This window comes from Physeter macrocephalus, chromosome 9, assembly GCF_002837175.3.
Source record: "Physeter macrocephalus isolate SW-GA chromosome 9, ASM283717v5, whole genome shotgun sequence".
Lineage (NCBI taxonomy): Eukaryota > Metazoa > Chordata > Mammalia > Artiodactyla > Physeteridae > Physeter > Physeter macrocephalus.
Genome location: NC_041222.1, coordinates 76,579,480 through 76,594,468, shown reverse-complemented (window position 1 = coordinate 76,594,468; position 14,989 = coordinate 76,579,480). Strand labels below are relative to the sequence as shown.

The following is a 14,989-nucleotide window of genomic DNA, read 5'->3' as shown; positions in this document are numbered from 1 at the left end:
AGCCATCACTACTGAATGATTTTTGAAATATTATTTTGGCCTATGTCATGCTTGAAGTGTATATTTAACTGAGCTTAAAGTTAGTTCTTTTAATTGTTTTATTTCATTTTAGACAAACATTTTGAAAAAAGTACAAAATACAGACCACAGGATAGCTACCTTCATAAATTACATCAGGATAATTTGGGTTTGCACCTAAAAAGAAAACAAAACAAAGATATCTTGTTAAGTATGCATTTGAAGTTAAAAAATCAGTAACTTATACCCACTAAAATTGGCTAAATATACATTGAAGGTTTTCTAATTGAATAGACTATTTTATAGGACAGGGAAATAAAATCTGAAATTCTAGGTTTGCTTCATGTTAACCTTGTTGTTCTCTCCAAGCCCACAACCTCCATCCCTCCTCCAAAAAAGGAAAGAAAAGGATAAACAGAATTTACAAATCACTTTAGCAAGAAAATATTCAACAATCAATGAATTATGACCCTTTCCTTTTTTAAAAAACTGTTTCTATTAAACACTTAGTCATTTTAATTGTAATTTTGGTATTTTTATTTCAGAAACAGATCATTTCTATACCACTTTTGTTATTCTCTGATGGTTTGGGGGTTACTTTCAAACTATGTTTTGGCAGGTCCATTTGTATTCACAAACACGTTATTAACCAGCCTGGATAATAATACCTAAAGCACAATTTTGCTCTCCACTTGGTCTTCAGGGACATTTCCATGACAGAATAAACCCTTTTTTTTTTTTTACCCTAATACAACATAGAAAAATAAATGTACTTTCTCTACTGAGATTATAAATAAATGTTATATCACAGAGAAATTCAAGAGTATACCATTTAATTTTTTTGGATGTGTCTTTAGTCTCCAAGATGGTCAGAATATTCATTTTAAAATATTCCTAGGAGAATTTGCAAAAAAAGAAAAATTTTTTAACTTTTTAAAATCACTGTCAACAAGAACCGGTGACAAAAAACATTTGCTACTTACTCTTCACTCAGAACTAACTGGATGTCTATATGAAAGCCTGTTTGCAATTAAAATTAAATTTTGATGTAATATTTAAGTGATTACAAAATGAATTTACAAATTCATTTCTATGCTTTTAGTCTTTCCTTACCATGTGAAAAAGTAAAACTTGTAAACCATAAAGTTTACTTGGTTCTCATTTCATTTCTGAACTCTTAGCAGAAAAATACTTAAAATAAGTGAAACTTGAGCCAAGTTTCTGTTCATGTATTCCCCAGTGAAGAATCAAGGTTAGTCTAAATGAAGAACCAAATAAAAGTAGTCCTAATGCTAAATTAGAATTTCAACACAGTTCAACTAGAAGAATATCTATTTTAGCAGGGGAAAAATTAAGTAGATTGTTGGGCACTTCGATTCAGGGATGCTACATACTGCCATGCAGTCCATGCTTTGTACAACTCTAGGGGGCACCATTAAGACTATCATCTATGTTAATGGAACCATCTGGAATTGTGCAGTGCACAACCTGTGCAGCCACTTCTGATGAATTCATGCTAAGTTATCGATTCCAGGCATTTTCAATTGTATTTTGAATTTTATAATCTCAAACACCACTTCAAAGTAGCTTTGAGTTACAAAATGCAAATATGCATTGTCAGAATTATTTGTAGCTGATATGACATTCCTGAGAAGGATCTTGAAAGCTGCCCTGCAGGTTGAGGGGTAATTCAGTGAGTAAAGCAGGAGAATATCCCAGTAGCAGCCCTGGGAATATCACTTGCAGGACACCCACTCATCCCCTGAAGTCCCTTCTCTTTGCAAAGTCCCTGGACCTAATGGTGTCCCCTCAAGGTGAGGATTTTCCACCCCTGCGGAAGGAAAGGTTCTATAATCCTAAGAGAGCAAGTCATTCTTTGAACTGCTCAGTAATCTGTTACTTTAGAAGATCCCACTCAGATCCCCGTCTCACTGTGCCCTCAACCTACCATCTGAATCTGCAAGGCATCCGCCCACTAGAGTCTACTCTTCACTTCTAGACCTGACTCCAGGTCCCCGGGACCCAGAGTTCCCTCAACACAGGCCCCACACACACTTGCTGGGACTAGGCAAGTTCTTCTCTCCCCTACATTGGTCAGCTCCAGGCAGCCTCACCATCAGTGTGAGCGCCCTCCCTCTGACTCAAGACCCCAAGGGTGGGGTGAGGACTGAGCGAGGACGGGTGGGCTGAGGTGTCCACATGCACACCCATCCCCTCTCATTATACTTCTCGCCATGTAGCCGGAGGCACAGGGCAGGGGCCATGGCCGGGACCAGCTCTACCAAAACCACTATGTTCTGGCTTGGAACTCCAAGAGTCTGAGAATTTGATCTTCAGACCCAGGCTTCCAAGTCATTATAAACATACATTTGCCAAGGCAGGAGGATAGAACCTATTTAACAATTCCTTAACTGGATTTATATTTTTTAAGTATTTGGATATAAGTATGTGGACCCTCATTTGTACTAGATTAACCAACCAACCAACCAAGATGGACTGAGGCCGAGGAGTTTAAGTTTTAAAACTGGGATAGTTCCAAACAAATCCTTGCAATTTGTCCAGGATGAGGGTTTTCCCTGGGCATAGGACTTGTAGTGCTAAAATCGGGACCAGTCAGTCACCCTGATTTATTCTCATGCTCTCAGCAACCCCACATGTAGTCACCACCTGATTGTATAAGAAAGTAAAAAGACTCAGGATGCAGAGCCAGATGTATCTACACCACACACGTGAAAGGGCTTCAGTGAATATGACTGACATACAGGTGTATTCAGGCTCACCGCAGAAAGGGAACGCCCAAACACATTACTCACACAAAGCCCCAGGAAGATCCAAAATGTCGAATCAATTCAATTTAGCAAATGTCAGGTACAGAAAACTGGGGTTTGGGGTGGGATCAAAAGGAAATAGGTTATCTCAGAATCTGGAAAACAGGTCCTTTTCCAGACTTCCAATTCATATCAGTGCATGCCTTTTCTGCCAAATTCACCATCAAAACCATTAGGTCATGTCTACACTTTCTGAAAAGCACTATATTTTCCTAGTTTCATTGTCCCAGTGCATGAGAAGTATTGTCATTTCACTTTCATTGTCAGCATTAGCCAAGTTTAGTGCAAGATTATGAAACTCACAGAAAGACAACGTAGGAAGAACAAGAATGGTTTTTTTTTTCCTTCCCTACCATACTGTACTATGTCTGACGAGGAGCTACTCATCGAAAGAAAGAAATGCCTCTTTCTGTACGAAGGTTTAGGAGGCCTGCCATGTGGACGGATGCACAGACCTGGACTTTATGAAAAGCCAGGGTCACATTACTCCAGCTGACCCCAGCTTATCAAGCAGATTATTTTGCTTCTAGCAACTTCTCAGTCAAACTAACCTCCAGTGAGGTTTACACGCCAATAGCACAGTAGTTATTAACATCATTTTAAATGCAGACACAGGAAAAAAAATCACCATTTCCTTTTCAGACTTTTGGCAATGGTCAAATTTTGAAGATACTCTGCCATTTTAAAGTCTAATTTACTTAGTTTAAATTCATTCATTATGTACCGTTATATGCTAAAGGTAGGAACCGCTGTTGGAGATAATCAGGATTAAAAGGTGAGTGAGAAAAGACAAACACGAGCTAGGAGGGAAAAAGCCAGTGAAAAGAGAATGAATGAAAGATAAATGCACTTGAGTAATGCACTTGTGGAGATTTGAGAAGGGTTATGTTTCCTTGAAGACTATCCAAGTAGCTCTGTTTAAGAAATTTCAGACAGAGGTAGCAGAGGTGGCCTCAAGACCTAATGCTTCATGTTGGGAATCTCCAGAATAAAATATGGACATCTTGGAACTCCCTTAACCCACTGGCATTCTGAACAAGCAGCAGACCATCTCTACCTCCACAGCTCACTCAAGAGCAGAAGCTACACCAACCAAAACCAGAGAAGTGCCAATGTCTGCTTGTCTGATGTTCAAGTACTATCTTCCCAAGAGTCTGCTGAGCATCTCCAGGTGCTACACTCACTAGTATCTCGTGCTTTTTTTTTTTAATTAAAACAATAAGAATAACAACCATTTATTTGTCCTACTTCTTCAATTTGGGCAGCGCTTAGTAGGCTCCATGTGTTGTTGACTGGGGCAGTCCAGCTGGGACTGCAAGATCCAAGTTGGCTTCCCTTCCCTCCATGCCCCTCGGCTGGTATGACTGGGATAGCTTGGGGCTGGCTGGGCTTCTCTCCATATCTTCGTAATCCTCCACGACCTCTTTCCCAAGGTTGGTGTTTATCTCCAGCCAACCTAAAGTCTAGACTCAGAACTGACACAGTGTTATTTCTCCCATTTGCTATTGGCCAAAAAAAGTCAAAAGGTCAACCAAAACTCAAGGGGAGGGAAAAAGGACAGCATCTCTTTATGGTCTGAGAAGATGGGTGCAACAAATTCTTCCATTTCTGTCAGTACCTCGTTCTTGACCCAAGGCATGTTGTCAGGAATTAGGAAGAGGACTAAGGTCCAGAGCGCAGCCTGAAATCTGAAATGCCCCAAGTGAAAAGAGCAATGGAAGCTGTATTACAACCACACACACACTCCTGACGAAGCTTGGTATTCAACGTGCCATGTCTGCACCTCCAAGAGACAGACCCTTCGGGCATTTAGGCTTCTAAACATGGATAATAAAATCATTTTTCTCCCCTCAACAATATCAAACCAAAGCACTCCACCATCCTCTTAATTCCATGCTAAATGACTTCATGCAAGGACCTGTTTACTTCCATTTTCTAATCTCATTTACAGCTGGTGAGTAAATCTTATGACTTTATATAAATCTTCATGAGAAAATCTTCATGACTTTTTAACTGTAAAACTCTACAGTAAAAGGAAAAGCACATTTGTAGGATTAAAAAGAAAATTGTGGGAAGATAGGTAGCCTGACCAGAGGGTTCATTTTCCATTCTGCTCTCAAGATAAAAATAATAGCGGAGGCCAGGAGACACATCTGTTTCTTTCCTTTAAGCTTTTAGTCTCTCTCTAATGCTCTAAAAAAAAAAAATTTTTTTAAGACTTCTTGCAATTCTTTTTGCAGACTCTTTTTAGTGTGACCTTAAAAAATATTTCAAAGAATTCCATATGATAAAGGCATAGCAAAAGATTTGTTCTTTTCAAATAAACTGCCCTTGCTTTGTCAACAGTGTTTTCTAACTCACGGCAGTCTGCCTTCTGATTTCCAGATCCTTCTCCTCTTCCCTGTCTAAATGGCAGGCTGAACTCGGGGCCTGAAAACTTCGGGGGTTCGGACATCTGGATTTTCTTTCTGGATGAACCACTACTGTGCCATGAAGCACTGGGAGCCTCTTCCCGTTTTCTGTAACAAAGGAGTCTTCATCCGACAGAAGAGGATAATAGCATTGGCTTGGCAACTCCTCAGGAGCTTCAGGAGGCATAATTAATTAACATTAGTACTCTGGAGACAAAAAGAGCTATTTAAGTATAAATCTTAATTATCATGATTATTATGAGTCTATAGCTGAACCATACCCTTCTCCGTTTTTAAGGCAGAAAAGCAGGTAAAACGTTCTGTCCTTTCACTCCCAGGACAAGACATGGGTCCTGACAAATGGCCTTAAGAACAAGTAGTGGGGGGGCTTAATATTTTCTTAATGTGTAACATTTGGAGAAATTTCCCCACCGTACATTCTTTGGCCTAAGTACACCAAACCTAAAGCGGCCAGTTTGAGGGCAATTCTAAGTGCTGTAGAGAGCTCTAGTTCACCTAGACGTCATGAATCTTTGGATAAAACGGCACAAATGAAAAGCTGTGGGGAAAACTCTTCCAATATTTATAGTTTGCTCCTGACGCACATTTTGCATAGGAGGCAACTGCTCCCGAATTAGGCAGCATAAGTCATTGATTCCCACTGCTGTGTGAATGAGCATTCTTGAGCTGTGACATTCTTCCTGAATGAGTGGGCCTTAAAGGCACTCTTTATGTACAGCCTAAAGAATGGAAAGCTTTAAAACCCGGGTGTTTTATCATCTAGTGCTCTGGCTAGGCTTGTTCCAAGCCTAAAGTATTAATCATTCGAGCAATGATTTCAACAAGAGAATCTACTCTTAAGCAATCAACGTGTTCACGTTTACAGTAATATCTGACCTTGAAAATTCTTAGAACTTGTGCTATCTAATCAAAAGATGCTAGCAAAGGCTCCAGGTTTCTTCCTCATGGCACTCACAAGCAATCTCTCTGCCATGAATTTCTGCTTAGAATTGTGCTTAAAAGGTACCCTCGGGCTTCCCTGGTGGCGCAGTGGTTGCGCGTCCGCCTGCCGATGCAGGGGAACCGGGTTCGCGCCCCGGTCTGGGAGGATCCCGCGTGCCGCGGAGCGGCTGGGCCCATGAGCCATGGCCGCTGGGCCTGCGCGTCCGGAGCCTGTGCTCCGCGGCGGGAGAGGCCACAACAGAGGGAGGCCCGCATACCACCAAAAAAAAAAAAAAAGGTACCCTCACCACTCCTAACCTCCACTCACACATTCGTGTTCATGAAGGGACTTCTCTATAGGTGGGATTGAATTCCAGTGACATCCACATAATGGATCAATTTCATCTTAGACAAGTCTTATTTTTGACCTGTAAGCTAAATAGGATACAGCAGAATCTTTGGAGAATCCTCAGATAACCCCATGCTTTCTATGGGTGTGCCTGCACTGCTGTCTCTACTTATTCACTCTCCCAAGCCTCCTTAAGCCATCCTATCTTTTGCCAAGCCCAATTAGAGTGCATCTCTGTGCACCAACTATTCCACATTTTTATCATTATTGCTGGTTAATACCCTTGGAGAGTCAGTGAGGTAACCTCGATGGATGCCTGACCAGTTCTTTCAGTGCTCACACACCCCCCACCACTGACCCTGGCTAGGTTCTGCAGGGCAGAAGCGAACTACCCTTACCACTCAAAGTGTGGTCCATGGATTTTGAGCACCATCTGGGAGCTTGTTAGAAATGCAGACTCTAAGCCCTTCTCCAGACTCGTGGCATCAGAATCTGCATTTAACAGGATCCCCAGGAGATCTAATTGCTCATCAAAGTTTGAGAAACCCTGGTTTACAACTCCATGGCAAGTTTGACCAAAGTCAAAAGGCCCCAGTGGACATAAAGGACAGCAATTTTTTCAGTGAAGCGTAGAGCAAACCTGAAAATAGCATACCTAAATATTGAGGGGGGAGGGCAGCGACTGCAGAAAATATTAGGGGTAAGGGCAAGAGGTGTGTTTTGTCCCCAGTGGCACATGTCTGGACCCCACTCCAAATGGAGAGGGGGAGGAGACAGCTTAGACACCTGAGAGAGCTCACATTCACCCACCCTCTCCAGGAGCCCAACGCTGACTTAGTTTTCTCCTGAAAGGGCCAAGTCTAGAAAGCTCATGTAGTCAGGGGGCAGAGTCTGGAGGTCCTCTTCTCTGGGCAAGCCCAAGCCTCTAGATGAGGGAGGACAAAGCCAAAGCTGAGAGAAAAGCGGTTCTGGTCGGCAAGTTTCTTCCTAAAGGCATAAGCACAAAGGGACGTGAGGATGGGTGCCGTGTCATTATGCTCTCACCACCTCCCTCAGGAGAGGACCACACTGAGCTCCTCCCTATGCCGGGTCAGGTACCCTGAGGGCACTCCCCAGACACGCTCACCTTCACAACCACCTTCTAAGGAGGCGCTAGAGCCCTACATCTTACAGAGAAGCAAAGCTAGGTTCAGAGGTGGTAAGAAAAATCACTCAAAGCCACACAGGTCGTGAAAGACAGAACTCTTAATGTGAATCAGATCTGAGCTCCAAACCCAAACCCTTGCCCCTGTGCCAAGCTTCCTTTGGAATAATGAGGAGAGGGGGATAACTGTGTTTAAATTCCAAGCTCAGATACCAGATATGAATGAGTCATTTGCATCAACAGCAAAAGACAGGAGTTATCTCATTAAAAGTAAAAATTTGGGGGGCTTCCCTGGTGGCGCAGTGGTTGAGAGTCCGCCTGACAACGCAGGGGACGCGGGTTCGTGCCCCGGTCCGGGAAGATTCCCACGTGCCGCGGAGCGGCTGGGCCCGTGAGCCATGGCCGCTGAGCCTGCGCGTCCGGAGCCTGTGCTCCGCAACGGGAGAGGCCACAACAGTGAGAGGCCCGCGTAACGCAAGAAAAAAAGAAAATAAATAAAAAAATAAAAGTAAAAATTTTGAGGTTCTACCTATTCCACTTAGTTTTTCTATTCAACGGCTTCCACAAAAAGAGAACATTCGAAGGAGTGCTTAATTCTTTATTGCCTACAATTTCTGTCCCTTTCTGCCTACAATTTCAGCTGAATAGCTTTCCTTCCTGCCTTTCATGAGTAGATCCTGCCTAATAGGGGGACAGGGACATCCCTGGGAATTAGAAGCCAGGGTGAAGACCACCACAAACAGAAGCAGGGGACAGAAATGAAAGCCCAAGTGTTTCTTCATCTTTTGTCATTTTATGGGTGGTTGCAGTGTTTTCTATTATTGGGAGAAAGGGCTTTGTTTTATTGACTGTTGGTGGATAGCCCAGCGCCCTCTGTTTGTTAAACCTCCAGAGAGATCTGACAAGTTGTTCAAAATCCTAGGATTCTAGTACAACAGGATGTTAAGCAAGACTCTCCTGCCTTAGTAACTGACACCAAAGTGAACATGAGACACTCACAGGCAGAATTCACAAAGGAAATGGCTGAGAACTGAATCCACTGTCCTTTGAAACATCTGATTCACGCTGAGACTTCAAAAGGTCCCAGAGAGGAGAGAAAAAGGAAGGACTTATAAAGAAGTTTCTTTGGGGAGAAGTGTTGCCAACGTCACCACCCCACCACGGGGCTTCCACCGGCTGCGCTTGAGGACGTGTCCTGTGTTCTCTGCAGGCGAAAGGCTCAGAGGACAAGCGTCTGGTTCTGCCAGAGAAGGCTCAGGCCACCTGTGGTGGTACGTTTGGGTTCCACCCGTACACCCAGAAATGTCAGGACAAGGGATCACTAGGGTTCCCCGTGGACCAGATGGAGGCAGCCCAGGAGGAAGTCTGCACCGGGAGTCCAGAGGGCCAGAGGGACCCCAAAAGCACAAAGCTGCATTCCTGGGTGCTGAGGAAGGAGGTGCTTCCAGCAGCCAGAACAGAAATGCATTTATGTCGTGGGAACTGCAGGAGAGGGGGCTGCAGAGGGAGGAATCTCCACAAAGGTCTCCAGGAAACAAGATCGGTGAATCGGCATTGAACACCGCCAGGTCGCAAGAGCACAGAGCCACCAGCCAGCACACTTCCCCGCCCTCTGTCCCCCAAGCGCAACCCCTCCACCTCATTAGCGAGCTCCAGCCCCCGCCCCCGTGCTGCCAGCCCGAACTGGGAGGGGAGAGGAGACTGACCCTCAAAGCAAGTCCAGAGTTGATTTCTAACTCAGAAGAGACATCCTGTTTCTCAGTTGAGATTTTGTCTACAACCTCAAGTGACCAAAGGATTGTCTGCTACTCAACAACGAGCAGAAAAATCTTACTTGGGTCAGAGCTCCCATCCAGACCAGTGACTCTCACACTTGGCTGTACATTGGAGTCACTGGGAATCTCAAAAATGAAAAATGCCAAAGCCGGAGCCACTGAATCAGAATTGCCAGAGATGGGCCCCAGGAATGTGTCTTAAAAAATGAAATAAGATAAAACAACAGTTAAAACTCACCGGTTGATTCTAACGTGCAATATAGAGTGCGATGTTACTGTTCTAGGAACCCGAGAAGATTACTCTTACTGACTAAATTGTAAAGGGCCGATAGAAAACCAAAATAAAATGAAATTAATTTGATTGTCACCAGTTGTGCTCTTCCATGTGTTAGAAAGATAAACACCACCGTTCTCTAGATTGCACTGCATGTCGTGCTTTAGACATAACTCAAAACTGACCAGAGCAGAGTTCAGTTCTAAGCATGGGATCCGAAACAATTGATCTAGTGTTTGAAGTTAGGGAAAGTCTTTCCTCCCTTTCTCAGTTGCTAGCCAGGCCGCCAGTGACGATCAGATAGAAAAAGCACTGGCCTGGTACCCGGGTCCTGCTGACATCCGAAGACCTGATAACACCTGTCCCTCCTCACAGCACCCTGGCTAGGGCTGGTGTCTGGTGTCAGACTCTGCCAGGTCCCAGCACCCTGGAGAGACATTATATGGGGATCTTTACTGCCTTCCTCCCAACCTCACACGCCGTCGACGGCACCCTCTTGGCCTGGCTGATGCTGGCTCGGGGTCTCTCTGCCCCATCCTTGCTCCAAGTGGAAAGCAGAGTGTCTGCCACCACATCCCACGTTTCCACACCATGCCGTGCGAGAGGCAATCGGGACTGTCACTAGGTTCAGTCAGCCATCCTCTTCCATGCTCACCCATTTTTCTTTTATCAGGGACTTTTTGTTTATTTGTTTTTATTTCTGTTTTAATTTCTTTGAACATGCTTCATTCTCTATCTCCAAAGAGCGGGTGAATTCCTAAGCAAAGTGACCATTTCACAGAAATCTCAGTTCTGAGCTGAATGAGGAACACACACATGCCCAAGGACGAAAGAGCTGCCATTTTAATTCTTCTGGCTTCATACGGTGATGCAACCAGCTTCACAGGGATCCCAGGCTGCCTGCTTCCTGGTAAGTCCAGAAACTCCCAGTGTGAAAAAAGGGGATCTCATCAAAACAACTAGGAAAAAAAAGTAGCTGAAACTTCTTATCATAAAGATTTGTGGGAGCTAAACTTCTTGAGCAATTACTATAAGAGGACAGCAGAAATACTGAAGGGCTATAAATCCAAATGTGACCTGATGTCCTTAACTTGGAATGTATATTTAGACCAGCAGGGAAATTACATATATATATATATGCTATTTGTCTATTTTTCTTTAGTTTTAAAGAGGGTTAAGAGGGAAAGAAAGCAATTCTAAGAAAAGCCATTATCTGTGGGCCACAACTACAAATCTCATAAATACCCACAAAGATTCTATCACACAAAGCCAAGTAAGGTCACACTCTAATTGGTCAAACTGGTTTATGGCCCATACGGGCCATTTATATCCACTATCACCCGGGGCCAAGTCTCTTTCATTTCCACTTTCATTTATGACTCCTTGATAGCTGGTCCTTGAGTAAATACTTAAAAAGAAAAAACAATCAGACTTTTCTAAAAGCCGTAGTTACATTGAAGGTCTGATAAAAAGGAATAAATGAACAAGGAAATGGGAAAAAAAGGAGAGAAGCGAACATCTTTATAAAATGTGGCTTAATTTTTGTTTTAGATAAATAAATATTTCCTTTTAAGGGAATATTTGAGAGACTCCAAAATATTCTTATGACAGAAAACCATTCTTTCCTATCACTAGCTAAGTTAAAACTAACAAAAGTGATCGATAAAAATGAGGCCACAGAGATAAGAGGAGTTAAGCTCTACCAAATATTGGTACCATACAGAAATGTTCAAAAGAAAATACATCAAAATCCCATCTAAAATAGAAGCTACTGCCTTTATACTGACAGAACAGTGCTCATATCAAAGCACACAGACCACTTCTAAAACTTTTAAACACCAGACCTTCACCCTGGAATCAAGTTCACCTCCAACTGTTTCAAAAGTCAGTTGTTGGCGAAATTCACATAAAGTCTGAAGTTTAGTTAAGAGTAACGTACCAATGTCAGTTTCTTAGTTTTGACAAATGTAAGTAATGCAAGATGTTAGCATCAGGGAAACAAGGTGAGGCATATCTGGGAACTCTGGATACCATCTTTGCAACTTTTCTGTATATTTAAAATTATTCACAAATCAAAAGTTTATTTAAAAACAGACAAAAAGCACTTATCCCAAAAGCAGAGTCTCTGGATTTAACTATAAAGCTGTTATCCCTCCAGACATGCAGGGAAAGGAACATAGCAATCTAGCGATTTACTACAGCAAATGTAGCCAAGCAACTAAACTCTCAATTAAGAGGAAGCTTTAATGAAACAGACAACAACTGCCAGGGTGTCTGGGTAAGTCATCCAAACATAGCTTGTTTTATGTGCTCCTGAAAGGCTGTTTGTAAATCAAACTTATATAATTCAAATCACATTTTGAGCACACTAAGGAAGCCTGTGCATTTAAAAAGCTGTTGAATAAATACCAGGATAACAGGAAGATGTATTGTGTAATGAGAATTATTGCATTCTCGTTGGGCGAAGGTGGCTTGCAGCCATCACCCTTGTCCATGTGGCTGCCCTGAGAGCCACACTAGTACATGCTGCCCAAGCAGCCCCTACCCCATGGGCCTCCAAGTTTCTATTTTCCCTTCCCCTCTGCAAGGCTGTTTTTGTGTGTCTTTGATTAACTCGGGGCTATTATGGTGAGGAATTCTAATCGTGTACAGGTCCCAGTATCCAAACACAGGGCTCAGTCTCTACAAGAGTACCAGGTATTTGGGCAACACAATCAAGCAAGTAAGAATACTTCAATGAGCAAGAGTATCTGAAGCAGGTAAATGCATGACATTATCCCTGCTCTTACTGAGGCTCCCACCGAAATTCTTCTGCTGACCATGTACCGGACTCCTGGAGATGCCAGCCATCCTTTTCCCAACCCAAACCATTGGTCAGATTGGAACTTTTACCACTCCTAGAAAAACAATTCAGGATTCCATCAAAGGATGCCACAACTCAGTCAGCCCAGGTAAGCAAAACATTCCACCACACTAGTTTCTCATCCATGGATGAGAGAGCAGGATTCTGAGTCCCAAATGGATAAGGGACTAGAAAATATATCTTAAATAGTTCATGAGCCAACCAAATACAGTTCACCCACTCACAGATTTGTTTGGGTTTTGCCATTGTGGATACAAAATCTCATGTAACACTCGAGAGAAAAATAATGTGTGTTGGGCTTCCCTGGTGGCGCAGCGGTTGAGAGTCCGCCTGCCGATGCAGGGGACACGGGTTCGTGCCCTGGTCCGGGAAGATGCCACATGCCGCGGAGCGGCTGGGCCCGTGAGCCATGGCCGCTGAGCCTGCGCGTCCGGAGCCTGTGCTCCGCAAAGGGAGAGGCCACAACGGTGAGAGGCCCGCATACCGCAAAAATAATAATAATAATAATAATGTGTGTTTATCAGAATATTGTTCAAAGTTATCCATCCCCATCACCTCCATGGAAAGAGTATGAATCCCTGCCCCTGGACTTGGCTTTGGCATGATGTTGTCAGTAATTGAGTGATACACCCTATCTTCTCCCCAGATGTGAAAACATCAGGTACTCACCGTCATCGATTCCAGGCCAGCCCATGAAGTGAGCAGAAATCTGTTTCTCATCCTTCCCATACTCATTCTTGGCTACTAACTTGTAGTCCCCATTATTCATGTGAGTGGGATTATCCAGCTGGAGGCAGCCGTGGTACTCCGTGTGATTGGTAACATGGATTTTAGTACAGATGTATTTGGATTCATTCAAAATTGCCCCATTATAGAACCACTGAAGCGCTGGTTTGGGGTTGCCTTTCACAGTGAATGGAATGCACCAGTGGTGGTCTGAGGTTGGAGATTCGAGAAATGTGATAGTTGGAGCAACTAAATTGAAAAAGAGAGAGTTAATAGCATCAGAAAGCTCAGAATTCTCCCCATCTCCAGATCTCTGTGTCATCAATAGGGGATTTTTATTCAACCATTGTTTGGTTTAAGAAAACACATGACCCACAACTCTGGAATCCATCAATATTTTGTATCATCATCAAGGTTGATTTAACTTCTACAGAGAGCTTCAGAGAGACTCCTTTCCCTGCTCTGCTTAAAGCCCATGCATTGTAGTCATTTTCACATCTATTCAGTGTGAGAACCAACTCCAAACTGATCCCTGAGATTTCTGACAGTGGAAAGAGTTCATCTGAAGTTGACTTTGGTTTCTAATATATATGCCTTTGATACTATGGAGATTAATCACCAAAACATTGAGGACCACTATTTTTACAGGACTTCACTAAATAATACAAATAATGACAAAAATGACTTTGGAAATCTTGCCTGAAGCTCTGATCTTGCATAACTTTTCTAAAACAAATAAAACTGGTCAATGCAATGAATGTTGCTATCAATGTTGATTGACTATTATAAAGTCTGATAAACTGATAATATTTTTCGCCGATGGTCAATAGGAAACTCTCTTTAAAACCACTACTTTTCATTACAGTACAGCCCATTTTTGCTGGAATTGGAGATATCAAAGTTTTGATCCTTTAAATGTCTGAGGTCCTATCTAAACCTGAACAAACAAACTAGAGATTATTTTAACCTGAAGTGTAAAGCGCTTTATTCTTAGGGGAAACAAACATTATCAAGTAGCATCTTTAAACAGAGTACTTATCCTGAGTGAAGCTATTTAAAATCCCTCATAATTGTTTATTTTTATGTGGTCTGACTTTGATAATTATAAAATCAAGGACTGGAAGAGACCTTTGAGACCTAATACCATCATTTTTCAGATGAAGAAACCCAAGTGCAATAAGGTTAAGTGACTTGGTCAAGGTTACTGAGTGAGGAAAATCTGGAACAGGAATCCAGATCTCCTAATACCTAATCCAGTAGCCCTTCCCCTCATGCACTGCTTCCTGGTTGTATACGTTCATCACACAAAGGGGGGAAATCATAGCCTGCTAACAATACACTCTGAGTAGGATCACTGCAAAGGATGTCTCAGTTGCTAATATTCTTTATCACTTCTTCCTTCTACTTGTTATCTAAACTTTGATAGACAAGGCCAATTCTCCAGACCATGGAGACTACATAGATATTAACCTAAACTGAGAAAAATTTGAATTGGAGTGCCCTTACTTATAGGTCTGTGTTACAAACACAAGGACCATGATGGGGCAGGGACAATACTTACCTTCCTCCTACCAGCCCAGGTGCCCATGCCTAGGCCTCACTTTTTCCTGTCACCATGCTCAAATGAGCTTTATGTGAGGTGTTGACTTAAGGACATAA

At 42.8% G+C, this 14,989-nt stretch overlaps 1 protein-coding gene across 2 annotated transcripts in view; it reads right to left on the bottom strand.

Moving 5' to 3' along the window:
- NTRK2 (neurotrophic receptor tyrosine kinase 2) overlaps window positions 1-14,989 on the bottom strand; it is a 363,441-nt gene that overhangs the window by 293,525 nt on the left and 54,927 nt on the right. For both annotated transcript variants that reach the window (XM_028494098.2, XM_028494096.2), the window contains 2 exons: window positions 13,274-13,579; window positions 160-195 (listed from right to left, as the gene is read on the bottom strand). In XM_028494098.2, the coding sequence (XP_028349899.1) occupies window positions 160-195; window positions 13,274-13,579 (342 nt within the window). The remainder of the gene's footprint in view (window positions 1-159; window positions 196-13,273; window positions 13,580-14,989) is intronic.